The sequence below is a fragment of the Malaclemys terrapin genome, chromosome 6 (genome assembly GCF_027887155.1).
Source record: "Malaclemys terrapin pileata isolate rMalTer1 chromosome 6, rMalTer1.hap1, whole genome shotgun sequence".
In the NCBI taxonomy this organism is placed as follows: Eukaryota; Metazoa; Chordata; order Testudines; family Emydidae; genus Malaclemys; species Malaclemys terrapin.
The window spans coordinates 3859723-3885175 of record NC_071510.1 but is presented as its reverse complement, the minus strand read 5'-3'; the positions used below and the strand labels follow the sequence as shown (position 1 = coordinate 3885175).

At 45.7% G+C, this 25453-nt stretch overlaps 1 protein-coding gene across 3 annotated transcripts in view; it reads left to right on the top strand.

The window, feature by feature from the left end:
* FSD1L (fibronectin type III and SPRY domain containing 1 like) overlaps nucleotides 1–25453 on the top strand; it is a 75275-nt gene that overhangs the window by 27299 nt on the left and 22523 nt on the right. For all 3 annotated transcript variants that reach the window (XM_054031278.1, XM_054031276.1, XM_054031277.1), the window contains 5 exons: nucleotides 8195–8316; nucleotides 12956–13165; nucleotides 13619–13717; nucleotides 19742–19871; nucleotides 22132–22164. In XM_054031278.1, the coding sequence (XP_053887253.1) occupies nucleotides 8195–8316; nucleotides 12956–13165; nucleotides 13619–13717; nucleotides 19742–19871; nucleotides 22132–22164 (594 nt within the window). The remainder of the gene's footprint in view (nucleotides 1–8194; nucleotides 8317–12955; nucleotides 13166–13618; nucleotides 13718–19741; nucleotides 19872–22131; nucleotides 22165–25453) is intronic.

Sequence of the window (25453 nt, the reverse complement as noted above, 5' to 3'; positions counted from 1 at the left end):
CATCTCGTCATGCTTCAAGTCACCCGGGCCTGATGAAATACATCCTAGAATACTCAAGGAACTGACTGAGGAGATATCTGAGTCATTAGTGATTATCTTCAAAAAGTCATGGAAGATGAGATTCCAGAGGACTGGAAAAGGGGCAAATATAGTGCTCATTTATAGAAAGGAAATAAGGAGAACCCAGGGAATTACAGTCAGCTTAACTTCTGTACCCGGAAAAATAATGGAGCAAATAATTAAGCAATCACTTTGCAGACACCTGTTAGATAATAAGGTGATAAGTAACATCAGTATGGATTTGTCAAGAAGAAATCATGTCAAACCAACCTAATAGCTTTCTTTGACAGGGTAACCAGCCTTGTGGATGGGTGGGGAAGTGATAAATGTATATCTTGACTTTAGTAAGGCTTTTTATAGCGTCTCACATGATCTTCGCATAAACTAGGGAAATACAACCTAGATGAAATTACTATAAAGTGAGTGCATAACTGGTAGGAAAACCATTCCCAGAGAGTAGTTATCAGTGGTTCACAGTCAAGCTGGAAGGGCATACAAGTGTGGTCCCACGGGGATCCGTTCTGGGGCCAGTTCTGTTCAATCTCTTAATCAGTGATTTAGATAATGGCATAGAGAGTATACGTATAAAGTTTGTGGACGATACCAAGCTGGGAGGGGTTGTAAGTGCTTTGGAGATAAGGATTAAAATTTCAAAATCTGGACAAATTGGAGAAATGGCCTGAAGTAAATAGGATGAAATTCAATAAGGACAAATGCAAAGTACTCTATGTAGGAAGGAACAATCAGTTGCATACATACAAAATGGAAAATGACTTCCTAGGAAGGAGTACTGCTGAAAAGGATTTGGGAGTCCTAATGGATCACAAGCTAAATGAGTCAACAGTGTAACATTGTTGCAAAAACTAGCAAACATCATACTGGGATGTATTAGGAGTATTTTAAGCAAGACATGAGAAGTAATTCTTCCTCCCTGTGCTGATTAGGCCTCAACTGGAGTATTGTGTCCAGTTCTAGGCACCACATTTCAAGATGTGGACAAATTGGAGACAGTCCAGAGAAGAGCAACAAAAATGATTAAAGGTCTGGAAAATATGACCTATGAAGGAAGATTGGGGGGTGGAATCTGGGCTTGTTTAGTCTGGAGAAGACTGAGAGGGAACATAAGTTTTCAAGTACATAAAAGGTTATTACAAGGAGGAGGGAGAAAAATTGTCCTTAACCTCTGAGGATAGGACAAGAAGCAATGAGCTCAAATTGCAGCAAGGGATGTTTCTTCTTCGAGTGCTTGCTCATATCCATTTCATTAGGTGTGTGCGCGCCGCGTGCACGATCGTCGGAAGATTTTCTACCCTAGCAACACCGGCGGGTCGGCTGTGGAGCCCCCTAGAGTGGCGCCTTCATGGCGCTGAATATATACCCCAGCCGACCCGGCGCCCCCTCAGTTCCTTCTTACCGCCCCTGACGGTCGTTGGAACTGTGGAGCGCGGCATAGCTGTTCTCCACTCTCCCTAGCTTAGTTAGTTATTCGCAGTTGTAGTTATAGTTATAGTTCTAGTGTTTGTAGTTTAATAGTTAAATAGTTTTTAAAGTTGTTAGATTTGTTATAATAGTCCAGGGGACTAAGGGGGTCGTCGCCCCCTTTCTCCCCCGGCCGCGGGCCCGGGCTCATGCCCAGAGCTCCCGGCTTCAAGCAGTGCGCCTCCTGCGCTAAACCTATGCCCACGAGCGACCCGCACGACTCCTGTCTGAAGTGCCTGGGAGAGTCCCACCAAACAGATAAGTGCAAGATCTGTAAGGCCTTCAGACCAAGGACCAAGAAAGAGCGGGACTTTCGGCTCCAGCAACTCCTGATGGAGGCGGCACTTAGCCCGGACACTCCTTCTACGAGCCAGGCCCAGGCACCTAGCGCCTCGGTGCGCAGTGCCCCAGCAGCACCGGCAATGCCGACAACGCGGGCGGTGTCGGACAAACCTCCCCGGCACCGCAGCAGGCACCTCGGCGCCGGTCATTATCCCCGGGGCATAAAAAAGCCCATAAGACGGGGACCTCTGTACCGAAGACGTCGGCTCCCCCAGTGCTGGGGGTAGAGCCGAGTGCGCCGGTGGAGCACCGGAAACAGGTGCCTCCAGCACTGTCTACTCCGGCACCGAGGCCGTTGAGTCCGGTGCAGATAGCGTCTCCACCGAGACCGGCGGTAATACAACTCCCGTCGACTCCGGAGACCTTCGTGGCGGCGAGAGACTTGATAGCTCTCACGGAGCCGGCACCGCCTCAACCACTGGCACCGACGGCACCGTTGACCCGCCCGGTCCAGTCAAGGGGGAAACCTGCCTTGATGCGCCCTCCATCACAAGGGCTGGAACCTCGGCACCGGTCCAGGTCCAGAAGCAGGTCCCCACGCCGCTCGCAGTCCCGGCACCGAATATCACCTCGGCACCGGTCGTACTCGCGGCCAAGATCTTCGTCGCGGCACCGGTCTACGTCTCTGCACCGCTATGATCGTCGGCACCGATCAACGTCGAGACGTAGTTCTCGGCACCGCTACGGTCGACGCTCGACGTCGAGAGGCCGCTCCCGGCACCGGGCATACTCCAGGTCCTCGTCGAGGTCCAGATCCGGCTCCCGGCACTGACGAGGTCATCGGCACCGATCGCGGTCCCGGCACCGTTCGCCGGCACCGTGCAGAGATAGATCATCTCCGGACTGGTACCGTGCGGCACCGCAGCCCACGGGGGTCGTTTCATCTCTCTCGGCACCGCCATGGCCGTCAAGATCGGTGTCTCGCTCCTCGGAGGACCTGTCGAGATCGGCATACCCCCCTCAAGGGCAAGCCGAGGAACGGAACTTGGGCCATTGGCAGGAGATGGCAGAGGACCACTCTCATGGACCATCTCACTGGTCATTTTGGACCCCGTGGGCGTACCACCAGGAACAAGGGGCTCCAATACCATCGACCTCTCGCTCGGGTCACTCGGTTAGAAGGGCCCCAGAATCCACCATCTCTCGGCCTCCGCCAGGGGGCATGGAGGCTTCCGTGTCCACGCCACCTGACACCATAGACCCGAGTACAGGTGATGCTCCGGCCCAAGAGCAGGGGGATCAGGACCCCCCCTTGGATCCAGTACCACCGGAGGCGTCTTCCTCCTCCTCCTCCTCCGGATGAGGCAGTGGCGGGCACTTCATGTACGGGTCCCCCTCCGATAGATCTTCGGGCTCACCAGGATCTCCTGCGTAGGATGGCCCGTAATATGGACCTGCAGGCGGAGGAGATAGTGGAAGTACAGGACCCTATCGTGAACATCCTCGGAGCGGATGCCCCATCGAGGGTGGCGCTACCCCTGATCCGCACGATACAAACCAATGCGGATACGATATGGCAAACTCCTGCCTCTATCCCACCCACAGCGAGAGGGGTGGAAAGGAAGTACTTTGTCCCGTCTAAGGACTACGGGTACTTGTATACCCACCCCCAACCGTGTTCACTGGTGGTGGAATCAGTGAACGCACGAGAGCGCCACGTCCAGCAGGCTGCAGCGCCTAAATCAAAAGAGGCTAAGCGGCTCGATTTGTTTGGCCGTAAGGTTTACTCAGCCGGAGGGCTGCAACTTAGAGCGGCGAACCAACAGGCGCTATTGAGCCGTTACAATTTTAACTCCTGGAACTCTATGGGGAAGTTTAAGGAGTTGATTCCCCAAGAGTCCAGGGAAGAGTTTGGAGCCATGGTAGAGGAGGGTAAGAAGGTGGCTCGGACCTCCTTGCAGGCCTCCTTGGACATAGCAGACTCAGCTGCGAGGACCCTGGCTTCGGGTATCGCTATGCGGAGGATCTCCTGGCTTCAAGTTTCGGGTTTGCCTCCGGAGCTACAGCAAACCCTACAGGATCTGCCCTTTGAGGGACATGGATTGTTCTCGGACAAGACGGACTCTCGCCTGCAGAGCCTCAAGGACTCGAGAACAATCATGCGCTCCCTGGGGATGCATGTTGTGGGCCCTCAGCGCAGACCATTTAGGCCGCAGCCTCAGCGCTTCTACCCCCCCCCGCCTCGTCAGAGACAGGACTCGACCCGGAGGCGAGGGCGAGGTGGTAGAAGAAGGTGGGCCGGCCCTCAACCCGGCCAGAACCAAGGGCCACCTAGACCACCTTCAGGCCCCAGGCAGAACTTTTGAAGGTGCGGTCAAGGACGGCGCCCCAGTCATCCCCCAGGATCCAGCCCCCTCCTTTCGGGATCGTCTCTCCCACTTCCACCGTGCTTGGTCCCTTATAACTTCGGACCGTTGGGTCCTCCGCACAGTGGAGAGGGGATACACTATCCAGTTTTCTTCTATCCCCCCCTCCCACCCCCCTTCCCCGTCCCTCTTCAGGGACCCTTCTCACGAGCAACTTCTTATACAGGAGGTTTCCACGCTCCTTGCTATGGGGGCCATAGAGGAGGTTCCAGTAGAGTTAAGGGGCAGGGGATTTTATTCCCGTTACTTCCTGATCCCCAAGTCCAAAGGAGGTCTGCGGCCCATCTTGGACTTGCGCGGACTCAACAAATTCGTAGTAAAGTTGAAGTTCCGCATGGTCTCTTTGGGGGCCATTATCCCTTCCCTCGATCCTGGAGACTGGTTCGCCGCCCTCGACATGAAAGACACATACTTTCACATCTCAATTTACCCACCTCACAGACGCTTCCTGCGATTCGTGGTAAACATGGTGCACTACCAATTTGCAGTCCTTCCCTTCGGCCTATCCTCGGCCCCAAGAGTGTTCACGAAATGTATGGCTGTCGTGGCAGCGTACCTTCGTCGGCAAGGGATACAGGTGTTCCCGTACCTAGACGACTGGCTGGTACGCGGTCGCACCAAGGAGCAAGTTCAAGCTCACGTCCACATAATAGTGCACACATTCAACGAGTTGGGCATCCTACTCAAGGACAAATCCACTCTAGAACCTACCCAGAGAATAGAATTCATAGGCGCAGTTCTAGACTCCAGACGTGCACAAGCCATCCTGCCAGACAACCGATTTGGCACCATCACAAGCCTCATTCAAGGGCTCCAGGCGTTCCCAACTACCACGGTGAGGTCGTGCCTTACCCTGCTGGGTCACATGGCCTCCTGCATGTACGTAACCAGGCATGCCAGACTTCGGCTTCGCCCACTCCAGACCTGGGTGTCGTCAATATATCGACCAAATCGAGACAGCCTGAACATGGTGGTCACGGTCCCGATCTCGGTCCTGACCTCCCTCACCTGGTGGCTAGATCAAAATGTGGTCTGCGAGGGGATGCCATTTCACGCCCCACAACCCTCTCTGCACCTGGTCACAGACGCTTCATCTCTGGGTTGGGGCGCCCATCTCAACGAACACCATACCCAGGGCCTGTGGACTGCACCCCAGCTAGCCCTGCACATCAATGTTCGGGAACTGATGGCGGTGCGCCTGGCGTGCCAGGCATTTCTCAACCTCCTACGTGGCCGATGTGTGTTAGTTCTCATCGACAACACCACGGCCATGTTTTACATCAACAAGCAAGGAGGAGCACGTTTGTCAATTCTATGCCAAGAGGCCATTCGCCTGTGGGACTTCTGCATCGCCCACTCAATCCATCTCACGGCATCGTTCCTCCCTGGAGTCCAGAACACTCTAGCGGACCGACTCAGCAGGTCCTTCCAGACGCACGAGTGGTCTATCCATCCGGACATCATACATTCCATCTTCCGGAGGTGGGGGTTTCCCCAGATAGACCTGTTTGCATCTCGAGACAACAGGAAGTGCCACGTGTTCTGCTCCCTACAAGGTCGAGCTCCGGGCTCCCTCTCGGATGCGTTTCTCCTTCCCTGGAAAGACCACCTGTTTTATGCCTTCCCTCCGTTTCCTCTGGTCCACAAGGTACTGTTAAAATTGCGCAGAGACCAGGCACAGGTAATTCTGGTCGCTCCAGCGTGGCCGAGACAACATTGGTACACCACACTGTTGGAACTCTCGGTTCAGACACCGATCCCGCTTCCGTTGTGTCCGGATCTCATCTCTCAGGACCACGGCCGGCTGCGTCACCCCGACCTGCAATCACTCCACCTCACGGCGTGGCTGCTCCATGGTTCACCCAGGCAGAGCAGCAATGCTCACACTCTGTCCAACAGATTCTGCTGAGCAGTAGGAAGCCCTCAACACGCACCACGTACCTGGCCAAGTGGAAGCGGTTCTCATGTTGGTGCGAACAACGAGCCATGTCCCCGTTGCAGGCACCCATTCCTCTCATTTTGGAATATCTCCTCTCCCTAAAACAGCAGGGGTTGGCGATATCTTCAATTAGAGTTCACCTGGCCGCTATATCGGCCTTTCACCCAGGGGAACTCGCGTCCTCGGTATTCTCTAACCCGATGGTCGTTAGATTCCTCAAGGGCTTAGACCGGATGTACCCACAACAACGTCAGCCCGTTCAGACGTGGGACCTCAACCTGGTTCTCTCCAAGCTCACAGGTCCTCCATTCGAGCCACTGGCCACCTGTTCACTTTTGTACCTATCCTGGAAGACAGCCTTCCTTGTAGCCATCACCTCAGCAAGGCGCGTTTCTGAACTCAGGGCGCTTACATCCGAGCCCCCTTATACAGTTTTCCATAAGGATAAAGTGCAGCTTCGTCCACATCCTGCCTTTCTCCCTAAGGTGGTTTCTCCTTTTCATATCAACCAGGACATCTTTCTCCCGGTCTTTCATCCCAAACCACATGCCACTCGCCAGGATCAACGTTTGCATTCCCTGGACGTACGAAGGGCCCTGGCCTTCTATATTGACCGCACAAAGCACTTTAGAAAGACGACGCAACTCTTCGTTGCAGTGGCCGACCGAATGAAAGGCTCACCGGTCTCCTCACAACGCCTATCCTCCTGGATTACGTCTTGCATCCGGACTTGCTATGACCTGGCAGGTGTCTCAGCACCGCACCTCACCGCTCACTCCACGAGGGCCCAGGCTTCCTTGACGGCTTTCCTGGCACAAGTTCCGATCCAGGACATTTGTAGAGCAGCGGTTTGGTCATCAGTCCACACATTTACAGCTCACTATGCACTAGTGCAGCAGTCCAGAGACGATGCTGCTTTCGGATCAGCGGTTTTGCACACAGCAATGTCTCACTCCGACCCCACCACCTAAGTTGGGCTTGGGAGTCAACTAATGGAATGGATATGAGCAAGCACTCGAAGAAGAAAAGACGGTTACTCACCGTTGTAACTGTTGTTCTTCGAGATGTGTTGCTCATATCCATTCCAAACCTGCCCCCCGTCCCCACTGTCAGAGTAGCCGGCAAGAAGGAACTGAGGGGGCGCCGGGTCGGCTGGGGTATATATTCAGCGCCATGAAGGCGCCACTCTAGGGGGCTCCACAGCCGACCCGCCGGTGTTGCTAGGGTAGAAAATCTTCCGACGATCGTGCACGCGGCGCGCACACACCTAATGGAATGGATATGAGCAACACATCTCGAAGAACAACAGTTACAACAGTGAGTAACCGTCTTTTAGGTTGGACGTCACGGAAAAACTTTCTGTCAGGGTAGTTAAGCACTGGAATAAATTGCCTAGGGAGGTTGTGGAATCTCTATCGTTAGAGATTAAGAGCAGGTTAGACACACACCTGTCAGGGATGGTTTAGATAATACTTAGTCTTGCTATGAGTTCAGGGGACCAGACAAGATAACCTCCTGAGGTCCCTTCCAGTCCTATGATCCTAGGCTTGTGCAAAGTGGCTGTAAAATGTTACCAAATCAGAATTTTTCACTGTCAGTGGCTAGTGTTACTCTGTCTGCACAGGTTTAAATGAATACCCCAAAGCATGGGAGAATCAGGCCTGAAGTCTTTTTAGTAACGTCTAGGTTGTCTTACATGGACTCAGTGTCGCAGATCAAGTGAGAGGGAGGCACTTGCAACTAACACCAGATCTTTTGAGAGATTCTCACAGCAGTGAAACACTTCTTTTAAGTTAAACTGCAGAAAACTGCTTGTAAACATCACTTTAAAATGTGGGAGCTGATTTTTCATATATAAGGGAAGAACAGCACACTCAAACCTGTAGCAACTTCTGAAGTGAATTATAAAGAATCACATGGTTTTGACACACCTCAAAAGTTAACTTCCTGAGTATAGAATTTCCAAAATATGAACCACATTTTCCTAATAAGCCTTTCTTTCCTGTAGAGTCACAATGGCTTCAGCGTTCCGCATCTCTTTGAAACCAAAGGTCAGTGATAACATGACTCATTTGATGGTGGACTTCTCTCAGGAAAGGCAGATGCTCCAGGCTTTAAAGTTTTTGCCAGGTAAAACTAAGTCCTGTAGTGAATTGAATCTTTATACTATAAGATATCTGGGATAAACAGTAGTTTAATTCATGCATTTTAATACGTGGATTTTTTTCAGCTACCTTGAGCAGTTTCTTCAGCATTTACTAAAGCTTTATATATCTTGGCAAATATCAGATCTCTAACATCTACTTCATAAAGGTGGTAGCACACACATAGACCTTTACTACAGTAGTAGGGCCAGTCAACGAAGGTGGGACTGGAACTTGTTCTTTGCTCCCAGACCTGTACTTGTTCCTTTGCCATCATAGGTAATTGCCTAAGATCATACATGCACTGGCAAGGTATCAAGTGTTGAACATATTCACAAGCTGAGTCTTGTCTGACATGTTACTACTTCATTCAGTTCACAAGATGCCAGGGATATAAGTGCAGAGGCAAGAGTGTTTGAGTTCCTTTGACTTCCTTTCCATACTTCCTTTCAAAATATGATCTGAGCTTTGAATTTCCTGGATTAGATGTTAGATTCTCAAAGGCAACAGTCCACTAAACTTTAAATTGCTGATATTTCCAGCCTGAGCTCCAACTTAAGGAAGACTTTCCTTTGGTGCGGGAATTAATAACCTCAGCACTGTTTCCAGAGCTATTAAGCCTCCTGCTGGTAGTCATGGTCACTTTCACTGTATGATGTGGAGGTAATCTTGGTCCTGTGCGTAGTGTTTTGTCTCAAATCACTATCATGATGCTTAATTGGCAACTCATGATGAGCTGTGCTGAAATTACCATTCAGTCCTTAGACTCTGGATGAAAATGGCAACTCAATTATCCTCTTTCCCTTTCCAGATAAGGGAGGAAGCTTGAAATGATGCTTGTATACTGTACTTGTTATGTGGGGCGACAAATGGAGGACTTGAGTGACCAGTGCTGTCAAAACATTTGTAGGTACTAAAGCGAAAAAAAATTACATTCCTTAAACTAGAAAAATTTTCAGTTAACCTTTGTTATGCAGCCAGTTTCAGCATAATTTTGGTTAGCTACATACTTGCTCATGCAAGATAATCCAGCACTTAGCATTTAAATATGGAAAGATCAACTGTAAAGATATCACTGTTTTTTTTCTTTCTAGTGGATAACTTGTATATGTAGTGGATAGCTTGTAACTATTTGGTACAGAGCTCTGTCACTACTTATAGCAGCACAGATTCTTGCAGGCAAAACTTAAACTGGGTGTTGATTCAGAGGGTTTGAAATCCCAAACTTGGTGAGGCGGTGATATCTAGGCATTGATATAATGCTCATCACAATGGTATTGGTACCTTACAACTTCTAAAACACATGAACTTCTAAACACATGAAAGAATCTCGTCTTTCTATCTGGCATATAATAAAATGCCAAAAATAATGGGTAGCGGTAGGTGCTTCAAAAATTGCTGGCATGGCCTCTATATGATAGATGTCTTAGTATTTCTCTCAAACTCTTAACCTGTTGATGGCTGACTTCTATAATCTTCTTCTCTCCAAATACTACTGTATTTCTCTTTAAACCAGTTAGAATTGTTTGTGATTCTCTAAAACTTTTAGCTTACCACTTTCATAAACCTTTGTTCTCAATCTCTATACAACGTGGCAATTCCCAAATGTTTTGTAAACCACGTGCCCTGCTGGAACATCAAGTTTTATGACTACAACTTGTCCTGTGTTCTATTCAAATAACCCTTGTGAGAAGTGAAAAGCATTTACACTTAAGTTGTGCTATTTAAAAATGTTCAGTAACTCTTCAACATAGCATGCTTGGGAGGCTGGCAGCGTGAGATAGGTACATAGACTGAAGAAGACTTTCTGCTTCTGCTGGGAAGGCTAATAAACAAAGTGGAGGGCACCATATCTCCTCTTGGCAAGCTATAAATGTGCAACTCTCTGGCTTAATGCTACATGCATTTCATGCTATGAGAACTGAGCTGGAGTGAGTATTTTGTGCACTCACAAACCTTCTTTGTTTTATAACTTCAAGTGGAATATCTTCCCTTTTCTTTTCCCCCCCTCATGCTCTGACTGACTAGGGTCCATTTGCATAAAGAAACTGTACAATAAAAGCAAGACTAAGCTTTTCAAAGATTTCTGTGAGATGTCTGGTCTTCAATGCAAATTGAAATTTTAGGTAATTTTTATCACTCCCACATGTTTCATGCACTTTGACACACCTGCTGGGATCATTGAATTATAACTTGCACTCTTCTACTGAAGTGTGCATCGCTGTTTAAGCATGCTGCAATTTAAGCTGTACTACTATATCAGTAAAAACAATTGTTTGCTTCAGTGATGAAGAAATTTAATAAATTCCCCAATAAATAGTCTTTTGTCTCTCTTCAGTGGTGGTTTGGGATATATGGAACAAGCACACTGAACCGGAGACTGGCATAGTGATTAAATACCAAGTGTTCAGCTCTAAAAAGTGACAGAAAATGGCACCACCTTACTTGGTAAATGTGCTACTGTTGTGTATTCAGATGGGGAAAACTTCCTGTTAGAAATCAAAACCAACCTGATGGTACTGAATGTTTGTCACTATGAAGTATTTACACGAATATAATTTACATGCCTTTTGATATTAAAAACATTAGGCTTCTAAGTTCAGCATCTTCAAAAGCTGAAAAAGAATTAATATAAAAGTTTCAATTGGCTACATCTGTGAAAACTCAGTGAAAAGCAGCAGTGTTAAAGATGTAACTTAAGTCTCAATTTGAAGACCATAGTTCTTCAATATTTAATTACGGGTCTAAGTTCGACTGCAGAATGTCTATTGGTGGTGATGCATGACATGGAAAGAACCAGCTTGAATCCGAACTCGGACTATTTACAGGGCTGATTGTTGGTGATCCCCCCCCATCCTCCTACTGTAAATGGAATGTACTTCCACAGAAATAGAGGTCTAAATATGAAACTCCATTAATGCATTTTTATGTGACTTGTCAGAGGAATAGCTTGCTGCAAAGTGGCAGGCCTCAGGGGAATAAAATATCTAATGGGTTGTGAGCAAGCATACTTCAAAACTATTTTCAGGACCCTTTTGAAAACTGCAGAAGTTGTTTATTAGGTAGAGAATGTTTTTTTTTCTTTATAGGCAAAAACAGATTCTTGAACAAGAAACGCATGGATACTTTTCCTTTCCTGTCAATGTAAATTTGACTCCTGAAGTTCTTGCTTTCAGCTTACTGATGAAATAAAGTTTTGGTCATGAACTCAGCTGTAATTGGCTACTTACTTTTTTGCTTGCTTTGTGCATTGTTTTACATTCAGAAAGAAACATATGAAATTCCATTTGATTAAAATGGACCACTGGTAAGGTGGTTTGTTTTTTGTTTTTAAGGTTTTAAATCCTACTTTGTCTGCTATCCACTAGTATATTACTCTGTCATGCACCCAACTTCTGATGCTGCCTCTTTCCTGCTCCACGCATGATGTGTGCCTCGGATGTTAATATTTGGGGATTAGATGGGAAAGAGAAATATAGTGAAATTGGTTCAAGTTGTAGAATGGGCCCTGATGCATTTCTTGGGTAGCTGGTGTCATGAGATGCTGAGGTTCTGCAATATGACCCGGTATTACACATTGGGAGTAAGAAGTGAGTTTTGTTTCTAGTGTAAGGTTAATCCAAAACTTAATGCAGTAGGGCTTAGTAAAGGAAGTTGAATTTTTTTAATATGGTACTTGAAGTACCTGAGATCATCTTATGTCAACTGATTTCAGATAGATTAGAGGATTTGGAGGATAACAAAATAAAAACACAGTAATTTGAGTAAACCTAAATTATAATTATTGGAAACATACTTTCCTCAGTGTCCTGGCGGTGAGAAGCTAGTTTGCTTTTTAGCTCTTATCCTTTTGCTTGGATTTTGCTAGAAAATACACTACAGAAGAAAAACCATAAAAACACAAGTCTACTAATGTTTTGATACAAGTTATATACACACACACACACACACACACACACACACACTTTACTCATTAGTAAATGCTTTGTGTTCAGGTCACTGTAGTATCTGTATGTACCTTGTTTTCTCTGGAAACGTTACGTTGTAAATCTGTGTAGTGGTGCTTGTATCCAAATATTATAAACCAACCTTTTTCTAAAGTGATGGAAGCAGGCTCTTGCTGCATGATCCGATATCAGGGCTCTAGCTCTGAGTGCTCTGTAAAAAGATCTGTCTGAAAGAGCCTTAAGACAATTTAACCTCCTTAAAATGTTCTTCCTGCTTGCTTATTCCAACCATGGAACCACAATTGCCAGTCCCCACCAGCTCTGTTCACTTGTTACTGTTTATACAAGGAGGTCAGCCTGACCTGTACTGTTAGAAAAACAAAGACAAGAACGGTAGAAGTTAATCCTAGAGCTAATGTGTATTTGTTAGCAAAATGTTAATTTTGTGTTTAATATAGTCACTTAACAGACAGAGTATTAAATAGAATATCAGTCTATTGCTCTTTAAGTTCCAATTTGTAGATAATTGAGTAAAATCCCTGAAAGGAATGCGTGCTACTGAACCAAAGGCAATTTCTGATTCTCTTTGTAGATCCAAAGGAACAGACTGCAACACTGGGGTGGCAAACCCTTTTTTCATCAGTACTCTAATGTTCTTTTGTTTTGTTTGTTTTGCAGTCCCCAAAGCTCCAGAGATAGACCCAGTAGAGTGTCTGGTAGCTGACAACGCTGTAACGATAGTATGGAGAATGCCCGAAGAAGACAACAAAATTGATCATTTTGTATTGGAATATAGGAAAACTAATTTTGATGGGCTTCCTCGAGTAAAAGATGAAACATGCTGGGAGCTGATAGACTATATTAAGGGCACTGAATATACATTATCTGGTAAAGATTGCTCGTTTACCCTCTTAAAAAGTCTTCTGCTCTTGAGGTGACTCTGAACAAACACTGGGGTTTTTTTTGTTTGTAACAGAATCCTATTAGAGACAAGGTGGGTGAGATCACTTCTTTTGGGGAAAGACAAGCTTACACCATGTCTGGGACCAACATGGCTATGACAACACTGCAAAAATGGAATGCTCAACTATACACAACACTTGCCGTTGACGGGGCATCCTTATTCCAAACACAAATGTTACTCAGTAAATGAATGTAGCCTCCAGATAACTGGTCAGTTACAGGGCCTTCCTATAGAGACCTGGGTCACCTTGTTCTTAGCTACTAGTCCTCCTCATTCTATGCTAAATAAACTTTCCTCTTACTTTTTTAATCTAGAACATATGGAACTAATCACTATCATTATGACAAACGTTAAGTGCTTCAAATGTTTTTTTTCAGGACTGAAATTTGATTCAAAATACATGAACTTTCGAGTAAGAGCTTGCAACAAGGCTGTGGCAGGAGAATACTCTGATCCAGTGACTTTGGAGACTAAAGGTAAAATGACATGGTAGCCTTGCATGAATGTGTGGAAAACAATATTGTAAACACTGAGGAGAATTTAGCACTCTCTAGCCAGTCAGTCTAATGGCAACAGAGAAAGAGGCAATGAAAACTTGGGTCCGAGGTTTGTGGGATGAAATTCAAATGTCATCTGTTAGTGAGCCTACATGGAAAAGGATTGTTAGGCTGCCTTGTCCTATTACTCTACTGTACATAAACATCTAGCGCGATTAGAAGTTGAAAAATCTCTGTAGGTACGTAACCGTTCCTGGCTCCAATATCTGAGATTGTCTACTGAAACTGCTGGTCAGGTTTCTGAAGTGGTGGTGGTGGTTGCAGTTAATTTAACTTTTCTGAGGAAAGATTTTGCTATTACCTGGAGCTGCTTGACGTGAGGGCAGAGCTTGACGGACTGCTCCTGAGCACTTTGGCACTATATACCTGTTCACAGAACTCGAATGTAGGTGACAGCCTATTCGTTAACGTTTGAGGATTGCTGTGGGAGGGGAGGGCACAGATATCTGAGGAGTCAGTCTTGTGGATCCGTATAGTGAACAACTCGAACTGCAGAAATACTCCGAGAAAATAAAGGAATACCCATATAGCCTGTAGCACTTCCCAAGAATTTCAATTTTTGGATTACCAAGTGAAGCTGTCTTGGGTAAGTACATGACCACTGAAAGGTAGCATAGAAAGCAGGTATACTTATTATGCTTTAAATCCCAGCATTGCACATAGTTACTGGATACTAATCTGTAGACTATACATTTTTAGATAGCAAATAAGTTAGAGTATATACACAATATTTTCCTTATTAAGTTGTAGTCAGTGACTGTTTTTGTAAGTGACGCTTTTTTTTAAGTCCATAGATTGCTGTGTGGATTCAGAGTTGTAACTGGGGGGGAGGGTGGTCTCGTTGAGACACAACATAAAACCCCACACTATTTTGAAAAGTGAATAAACATCAATCACAGTTGAAAGTGTACTTTATATATAGTATATCCCATCAAAAAACCAAATACTGAAATTTGAGATTTTGTTTCTGCCTTTTAAGGGCCATATTCTGAACATACTCTAGATCAACAGGATGAGTAACTTACTGCTCTTCAGAGCACCAAGTGATGCTTATGGAGTTGGGGGATATGGTTGGTGGCGGTCTGTCCGAGCAGAATGTCTCAACACAACTTCAGAACATCACTACTATTTTTGGGTTGTCGACAGCAATGAACAAGACAGTGCGCTATATTAGTGGGAGGGCAGCTTTTCTGGACCAGAGCCACCATGGCCAACACTCTTACAAAAAGGGCAATTAGATATCTAATGTCAATGCAGAATAGACAAGGTTCCAGTTTTGAAGGAACTGAAACCACATTAGTGTCATCTGCTTTGGAAAAATAGAAGGCTAAGTCAGAGAGGATTTGGAACTCTGGTTCCAGAGAGATGAGGTATTTTAAGCTTAGACCTCTCACTAAGCTGTCACCTCTGACCCTGTCATTTTAACATATTTCTGGAGCCATATGTCCTTTCAGGAAAGTCATGTGTTCTTCTCTCTCCCCCCCCCCCTTTTTTTGATTTTTAAAAATCAATCAATTCCAATATTGTGCTGTCAGTTTTCCAGACTGCAGTTTGTGTCACAGTTGACACTGAAGATTTAACTTTTTAGATTACATGTGTGTTTTTGTCGGTGTGCTGCTTTTTTTTTTTTGGCAGGGGGGTGTCTTTGAGGGTTTGTCACATCCTCCAGTCTACTTAAATCTAGCTCTTTCTGGAAACTTCAAGGAATTTATTGCTAGACCTACAATGTTTTGTAGAGAAGAAGAGTTTCAAAGTACCTCTTCAGGAACTTTCATAGATGTAATTAAGGTGCCTGGTTTTTATACTGAGGAGTTCTAAAAACAATGACCTAGATGGTTTTTTATTCTGTTAGACTTACTACTTATTGAAAACCAAAAAGATCAAACTGATGGGTGTTCTAGTTTGACATTTTGGCTGGCTTACCAACCTTTCACTTTGCTGTTTGTCACACTTAAGCATTAAATTGAGGTCCGACAGTAAAAACAATGCCTTTAAATATGGTCTGCATTCAAAAAGAAACCAGCTGTATCGGCTTGTGCTTCCTAAACAAGTTTTGGAACCTACACCAAATCCCAGAGGTCACTGCTGGATCCTGAACCTATGCTCTTATAGCAATACCTCACTTCTTGCCTTAGATAATCTATATAAGGGCTGTTTCACTACTACTATGTAAACTTCAAGAGAAACATCTGAAAATGGCTTCCGCTTTGTTTTAGGACTTAATCAGATACGATAGTAGTAATCTTTACAAGAATTTGCTGCCACACAGTGGATATTCTGGAGGGCAGGGGGCTAATAAATTTAGAAAAATTGGCTAATTCCATTTTGCTTCTGGTAAGTGCTGCTTCATGATGGACAGCTGCATTTGAAATGTATTGTACTGTCTTTAAATTGACCACTACTGCAATCTCCACTCTTAAAGCAATTATTTTAAAAACTAGGCATATTGAAATGCAAAATTGAAGTCTCTAATGTGTTCTAATTAAATAATACCTATTAATACAGCAATCACTATTAGGCAGGCTCCTTGCTTCAGCTTCAGAAGCATAACTCCCAAGAGGCTCAATTATTTTGCGTAGTCAGCAATAACAAAGGTGGAACTTGCTTAAATAACAAAGTCCAGTGAGATGTTGGATTCAAAGTACTGGCATAATTTTTTCTTGGTTTTATATTGGGTATGGTGGGCCTCTGATCTCAATCTGCATATTACAGTGGTTCAAGCCAAAGGATGAATATAGGCAAACAACACAGGAATGCAGGGGCAAGATTAGAAAGGCAAAGGCACAAAATGAGCTCAAACTAGCTACGGGAATAAAAGGAAACAAGAAGACTTTTTATCAATACATTAGAAGCAAGAGGAAGACCAAAGACAGGGTAGGCCCACTGCTTAGTGAAGAGGGAGAAACAGTAACAGGAAACTTGGAAATGGCAGAGATGCTTAATGACTTCTTTGTTTCGGTCTTCACCGAGAAGTCTGAAGGAATGCCTAACATAGTGAATGCTAATGGGAAGGGGGTAGGTTTAGCGGATAAAATAAAAAAAGAACAAGTTAAAAATCACTTAGAAAAGTTAGATGCCTGCAAGTCACCCGGGCCTGATGAAATGCATCCTAGAATACTCAAGGAGCTAATAGAGGAGGTATCTGAGCCTCTAGCTATTATCTTTGGAAAGTCATGGGAGACGGGAGAGATTCCAGAAGACTGGAAAAGGGCAAATATAGTGCCCATCTATAAAAAGGGAAATAAAAACAACCCAGGTAACTACAGGCCAGTTAGTTTAACTTCTGTGCCAGGGAAGATAATGGAGCAAGTAATTAAGGAAATCATCTGCAAACACTTGGAAGGTGGTAAGGTGATAGGGAACAGCCAGCATGGATTTGTGAAGAACAAATCATGTCAAACCAATCTGATAGCTTTCTTTGATAGGATAACGAGCCTTGTGGATAAGGGTGAAGCGGTGGATGTGGTATACCTAGACTTTAGTAAGGCATTTGATACGGTCTCGCATGATATTCTTATCGATAAACTAGGCAAATACAAATTAGATGGGGCTACTATAAGGTGGGTGCATAACTGGCTGGATAACCGTACTCAGAGAGTTGTTATTAATGGTTCCCAATCCTGCTGGAAAGGCGTAACGAGTGGGGTTCCGCAGGGGTCTGTTTTGGGACCGGCTCTGTTCAATATCTTCATCAACGACTTAGATATTGGCATAGAAAGTACGCTTATTAAGTTTGCGGATGATACCAAACTGGGAGGGATTGCAACTACTTTGGAGGACAGGGTCATAATTCAAAATGATCTGGACAAATTGGAGAAATGGGCTGAGGTAAACAGGATGAAGTTTAACAAAGACAAATGCAAAGTGCTCCACTTAGGAAGGAAAAATCAATCACACATATACAGAATGGGAAAAGACTGTCTAGGAAGGAGTACGGCAGAAAGGGATCTAGGGGTTATAGTGGACCACAAGCTAAATATGAGTCAACAGTGTGATGCTGTTGCAAAAAAAGCAAACATGATTCTGGGATGCATTAACAGGTGTGTTGTGAGCAAGACACGAGAAGTCCTTCTTCCGCTCTACTCTGCTCTGGTTAGGCCTCAGCTGGAGTATTGTGTCCAGTTCTGGGCGCCGCATTTTAAAAAAGATGTGGAGAAATTGGAAAGGGTCCAAAGAAGAGCAACAAGAATGATTAAAGGTCTTGAGAACATGACCTATGAAGGAAGGCTGAAAGAACTGGGTTTGTTTAGTTTGGAAAAGAGAAGACTGAGAGGGGACATGATAGCAGTTTTCAGGTATCTAATAGGGTGTCATAAGGAGGAGGGAGAGAACTTGTTCACCTTAGCCTCTAAGGATAGAACCAGAAACAATGGGTTTAAACTGCAGCAAGGGAGGTCTAGGTTGGACATTAGGAAAAAGTTCCTAACTGTCAGGGTGGTTAAACACTGGAACAAATTGCCTAGGGAGGTTGTGGAATCTCCGTCTCTGGAGATATTTAAGAGTAGGTTAGATAAATGTCTATTAGGGATGGTCTAGACAGTATTTGGTCCTGCCATGCGGGCAGGGGACTGGACTCTGACCTCTCGAGGTCCCTTCCAGTCCTATAATCTATGAATCTATGAATAAGCTTGTGAATTGTGGACCTCTTGATCTTAAACACTTCTCCCTGCAGTAAATATAGTAATAGCAGAACAGTATTCAGAGGAGAGTTGAAAATCCATTCTCTAAAATGATGGCTGCAGCTGGTTGGCATGTCTACTCTACTTTACTCTGTGCTGTCTGTTTTTCTCTCTCGCTGGGTGAAGGATTTGACAGTAATTGCTACTCAATCTTCATTAGTTGCTTGCATCCTAATGCCTGCTTTAATCTCTGCAGGTCATTTTGCAGTTCGACTGTCCCTGTGTATTTGCTGTTCCTTCAGCTTTATTGTAATCAACAGGTTATGACCGTTAAATCTTCATCACAGAAATAGCTCACAGTGATATGGAGAGCAGAAGATGGGCTTAGTTTTTTGTCACTATCTCTCAAACTATAAATCTTGGCGTAGGTTGCAACTAGTAGGAAGTGTCTCTGATTTAATACTAAAATTTTAATTGCTGAGACTCTGATTTGAAGGTGTTGTGTGGTATGGTCCAGAGACTACAGTTGGACTGGCTGTATTTCACTTGTTTATAGTAAAAAATGTCAGACCAACTATAATTAATGTTACATTTTAGTCATGGGTATTTTTAGTAAAAGTCATGGACAGGTCATGGGCAGTAAACAAAAAATGTATGGCCTGTGACCTGTACATGCATTTTATTATATACCCCTGACTAAAATTTGGGGGTTGGGGGGGGGGGCAGGGGTGGTGGGGGGGGGGACAGGGGTTAGTGGGGGCAGGGGTTGCCACAGGGGAGAGGGGGTGGGATGGTGCAGCTGGGGCAGGCTCCCTACCCAGCTCCTGGGAAGCAGTGACCCTAGCTCCATGTGCTGCCTCCTTTCCACCCCAAGCCTCAGTTCTGCAGCTCCCGTTGGCTGGGAACCTCAGCCAATGGGAGCTGCAGAGGCAGCATGTGGACCTATGAGCTGAGGGAGGGGAGTTCCTGTTGCCCTTCTGGGGGTGGGCTCCCCAGGTAAGCACCACTCTGCATCCCAGCCCTGAGGCCCATCCCTCCTCCCCCTCCAACTCCGAGACTGCCCCAGCAACAGCCAATGCAACGGGCCCAAGGGCTACCCAAACTGCACAGGCAGCTCCCGGGCCAGCTGCACCAGGCTGCTGCAGAAGTCAGAGGTCACGGAATCTGACTTCTGTGACCTCCGTGACAAACACGAGTCTTAACTATATAATTACTTGGCTTTATAGTGCATTGTTGTCTTCTACGCCTAAGTTTTTTTTCTTAAATAAACAGCATGGGGAGATAATCCATGTCTTTTTACTCTTGGAAATCTTGTCTTGATCAGCACTTGTCTTCAATTTGGACAATACATCATCTCATCTGAACTTGAAAGTTGAAGATTCTTATGTTGAGTGGGATCCTACTGGAGGCAAAGGCCAAGAAAACAAAATAAAAGGAAAAGAGAATAAAGGCAGGTAAGAACTTTAACTCTAAGATCTGTAACCTGAAGTCTTAATTTGAATAAGGTTAATATGTTTAGAGCGGCAAACCTATTTTATGGCACTGTTTGTGCTTAAGATACTTAATATCTTGTTTTGAATTGGCATACCATGAGGTGCTGATTCCCTGGACCATAGGGTTGAATTAAAGATCCTTAAATAGGGAGTTGTCAGGCATACCTGACTCATTGGACTATGGACACTGCCCAGGAAGTGAAGGGAGGAAAGTCAGTGGTATTGGTAGCTGGCACACTCCTGCCTCTGTGGGAGTTTACACCAACCAGATGAGTAAGGAGAGATGCACCTGTGGACACCAAAGGAAATTTCATCTAGACATTTCTATATGGAAGAAATGTTACTGTGGTATAGGATGGGGAAGGCCCAAGGGAGGGATAAGGCATGTAGTCCTACTGAGAGGAGACACTCAAGTAAGCCACTTTAAATATTTGAAGAGAAGCCAAATCAAGAGTTAGAATTTCTTGAATCTAAAACTTTATCACCTAAAAATCTTCCTTTGTGAATTCAAAGAGTTATGTAATGTGGCCCAAGTCAAATAGAGTAAGCCATGTCCAGTTACTTCACTATTGGACAGTAATTCTCATAGCTTCAGGTCTGACACACTTAGATACGGTAGAACCACCAGTTCGAAGAATGAAAGGCTGAGTCAGTCTTGCTAATACTATATTGTAGATGGATGGAGTTTGATAAAACAAGAGAAAAAACAGCATAAAGAGACTCAATCCTTACTGTCCATACCATATCTGATGCAAGATTTTTTGAAAGAGTAGAGCTGTGTATTGGCATACCCTGAAAAGCTGTCCTTGACGCACATTTCCATCTCTATAGTCCTGCTACATTCTTTGCATCAGTTGTCTGCCAGACTGCTGTTCTCAATCATGGAGTTAAGTTGCTTTCCATGGTACTGTATGAATATCTTTTTTTTGTTTAAGTACTCTAGACCAGTGGTTCTCAACTCTTCCAGACTACTGTACCCCTTTCAGGAGTCTGATTTTTTTTGTCTTGTGTACCCCAGTTTTACCTCAACTACTTGTGTACTTTTAAATCTGATTTTGTACACAAGTGTTACAGCGCACTAATACTGAAAAATTACTTGGTTTCTCTTGCATCTGAAGAAGTGAGGTTCTGACCCACGAAAGCTTTATGCTCCCAGTACTTCTGTTAGTCTCAAAGGTGCCACAGGACCCTCTGTTGCTTGGTTTCTCATGTTTACCATATACTTGTATTCCAATCAACTTATTTTATACTTCTCAGTGTGTAGTGTATATAGAATAGTATAAACTAGTCATTGTATGAAATTTTAATTGGTACTGACTTCGCTCGTGCTTTTTATGTAATGGGTTGTAAAACTAGGCAAATATCTAGATGAGTTGTACCCCCAGAGATACACATACCCCTGGTTGAGAACCACTGCTCTAGACTTTCAAGGTTGAGGTCAGCTCAAACACACTGGGTAAGGGGAAGGGAGAAGGGACCAAGTCTCCTACCTGAGTAGTCTTGAGTCTATATTCATGCACTAACCTTAAAATTATATAAGATCTGTCATACCTAGAGGTGGTGTATATCTACTCCATAGGGGTGTTTTGGCTGCTCTTAACTGCCAGTCAGTTTATCACTGCTGATGAGGCATTCCCCATGACTGTCAGCTATTTCAACTTCTAAACTTACTATCTTGCATCAGATATGGTATGGACAGTAAGGGATGAAATGGGTAACCAGCCACTTAATTAAAAAATGGAATGAACTTCACATAGTAGGAGGCAGTTCAAGTTTGGGCTGCCTCATGGAACCATAGTTGATGGATGAAGGAGAAAGGATACTGATATTTCTAAACTATTATCCGTGAGGATACCAAGATCTTTTGATAGCAAATTGAGTAAAATATTCTGTGGAAGTTAAAGGAGGGCTGTGCAATAAAGATTGTAGCCTTTGGTAAAGATTAAGCTTTACCAGAAGGCCAAATCTAGAGGGGGGAAAAAAGAGAACTTAATTAAATATCATATAAAAGTTGCACTTAGTCGAGACTTGTTTGTATAATTATGAACATCTAATGTGACACATTGTTACCTAACATTAAAACAATAAATGCCTTCCTGGCTGGTGGTGGTTGCCAGTGGTGTGAACAGTTTTGAAAGGCTGTTAAGATTTGTCTCTAAAGTTAATGTTTACAATTTTTAGTAGTGACATCTTTTAATCATTGCTTATTTCTGTCTGACAGTGGCCAGATTACCGTACTGAAGAACAATACAAGGTGATAACTTATGACTTCTCTTGTTCTAGGATCTAGCCTCTAGCTTTGCTGAAAATCTTCAGTTTTCCTTTTTAATCTTTGCTCTTTCTCTAGATAAAACATGAGCCTATCCAACAGCCTTCATCAGTAACCAAGACAGTACCTTTTTTGTTTTGTTTTTTTGGTCTGCTTTTATTTAATGGTTTAGTAATCTAATCTTCATCCATGGGGAAGGTTGATGCAGACCCCATTCTCAGGAGAACAGCCTGTTACCCTAAGAGTAGGATATGCCAGAACTCCTTTGAATCAAATGGAGCTGTACATGCTCAAGTTTCAATACAATCTAACATTGTTAATTTGTATTACCATTGTGACTAGAAGTGCCAGTCATGGACCAGGACCCCCTTGTGCTAAGCACCGAAGAGATACCAAACAAGAAAGTCCCTGCTCCAAACAGCTTACAGTCTTTAGTAGTTCTTCGAGAGCTTGTTCATGTCAATTCCAGTCAGGTATGCGCGTGTTGCGTGCACGACAGCCGGAAGATTTTTTTTTTCCTCTAGCTCCGGCACTGTCTATGTACAAGCTGGTCCCGAGGAAGGACTCTGCTAGACACCCTCGGCACAGTCACGGCTCCGCCCACAGGTCCCACTCCCCAGTGCCCCTCAAAAGGAAAGGCCAACAGAGGTCTAAAGACCAGTTGGCCAGCAAGCCCCCATCGGGCACCCATTTGGTGGGGATTCCATCCCCTCCTGCCCCGGGACAAGTCCAGTTGAGTCCAGCTCACACCACTCATTGGCCCACCACCACAAGGACCTATAGCTCCCCTCCACACCAGTGGCGTTCGAGGTGGCAGTGGACTTTTGGCACAGCGCCCCCTTCACCTCCTAGGCGGGTGAGGTTACCGGCACCAGTTACGGGTACCATACATTCTATGGGCAAACCAGCAATGATGTCAGCCATAAGACCACCGTCTCCGTTGCATCGTCCTGTGGCACTGGCGACCCATGTGGGGGAGCCACTCTGATCCCCCAGTTGGCACCGCTCTCCAGCATCAAGGGGCTCCGCTCCTCCGTGGTCCTCAGAGACCTCTGAGTTGGAAGCGGAGGCGTTGCACTCTAGTAGGAGCAGAAGATCCTGCTGCGACTGACAGCTGTACCTGGCGCCATGGCTGAACCAGTGGCAGGCCCCTCAATGGCCCTTCTGGACACCCTGGGCCTATCAGCAGAGCCAGGGTTCCAGATTAACATTGGTGGCCTCAGCTTCTTTTGCGCAGCTGCATAAGCCCTCCACGCTGGTCATCCCGGCAGGGACCCATCTGCCAACGTCAACTGTCTCCGCTTCAGCATCAATGACTGCAGCACTGATTGTGCCACTGGTGATGGGGGCGTGGGTTGCTGCACTACCCTCAACACCGATCACTAAGCTGACTGATGTTGGAAGCACCAGCCGCAGCACCGGTTCTCCTCGCCCCCAGGGGGGCCAAAGGCAGGGAACAGGCCCCAGTACCGGCCACCATCTCATCCTCCTCGTTGCCGGATGAGGTGGTGGCGGGTTCCTCAACCACTCTGGCCTTAGAGGACAGTAAGGTCTTTCAGCAGCTTCTGAGACAAGTGGCCCAGAACCTTAATATCAAAACAGAGGAGGTGGTCTAGGAAGCGGACCCAATGGTCGACATCCTCTCCCCTTCCCGGCCATCCCCTATTGGGCTGGTGATGACCAAAATGATCAGTGATGCCATTAAGACTGTGGCAGACCCCATCCTTGTTGCCACTGACTGTGGAAAAGGTACAAGCGGAGGTACTTTGTTCCCTCTCAAAGATATGAACATTTGTATACACAAACTCACCCTTCTCCCAGACTCCCTGGTAGTGGACACAGCTAACCAGCACAAGCACCAGGGCTTCCAGGGGTCCTCTCTCAAGAACTGTGAGGCCAAAAAACAACCTCTTTGGGAGAAAAATATACTCTACGGGTGGTTGCAGTTTCGTATTGCTAACCATTAGGCAGTGGTTAGCAGATACAACTATACTACCTGTGGCACAATGGAAAATTTCAGAGCTCCTGTCTACAGACTCCCTCGACAAGTGTGGAAAACTCTTCACGAGAAAGGCCAACTGCTTTCCCATGTGTCCCTGCAGGTGGCCTTGGACGCAGCGGATGCAGCCTCTCGTACCATGGCTTCAGGGGTGGCTATGAGAAGGAGTTCCTGGATGCAAGTCTCAGGCCTACCATATGAGATGCAGCAGACAATTCAGGATATCCCCTTCGAGGGTCAGTCTCAGTTTTCAGAGAAGACTGACTCTCATCTGCACAACCTCAAGGACTCTCCGGCCACCTTGAAGTCCATGGGCCTCCACACCCCTGCCAACCAGTGGAGGTACTTCAGACCCTGGTTCCTCCCACCCCACCGAGGAATTATCAACCTTAGGGTAGGCCAGACAGGTGGTGCAGGAGGAATAGGAACTCAAGGAAGAGACCTCACCCCATCTCTGGCCAGTCTAAACCCCTCATCAGGCTCAAAATAGGCATCCCGCCTTACCTTTTCGTCCTGTCTATCCCCTTTCTACTATGTGTGGTACCATTACATTGGACCACTGGGTCCTCGGCATGATAGAGAGGGGATAATCACTCCAATTCTCTACCCTTCCACCCCCTTCCCCATCCCTCTTCAAGGACCCTTCTCATGAGCAACTCCTTATTCAGGAGGTGCAATCGCTCCTCTTGCTTGGGGCAGTGGAATAGGTTCTTCAGGAGCAGAAGGGCAAGGGCTTCTATTCCCTGTATTTCCTAATACCGAAAGCCAGAGGCGGGCTCAGGGCCATCCTAGACATGCGAGAGCTCAACAAGTTCATGAAGAAACTCAAGTTCTGCATGATCTCCTTGGCTTCCGGTATCCCTTCCTTGGATCCAGGGGACTGGTATGCCACTCTCAACTTGAAGTATGTGTACTTTCATATAGCAATCACACTGTCCCACAGAAATACCTCAGGTTTGTGGTGCATAACAACCACTTCCAGTTCAGTCCTCCTGTTTGGCCTGTCAGCGGCGCCTCGAGTATTTACAAAATGCATGGCGGGCGTGGCTACATTTCTGCACAGGCGCCAGGTACAGGTGGTGGTCTTCGAGTGATTGCTCATATCCAGTTAGGTGTGCGTGCGTGCACCGCATGCATGGATGTCGGAAACTTTTACCCAAGCAGCTACCCATTGGGCTGGCTGGGGAGCCCCCTGGAGTGGCGCCGATATGGCGATCCATATAAGCCCCTGTTGGCCCTCCCCCTTTCAGTTCCTTCTTCCCACCTGTGACGGTT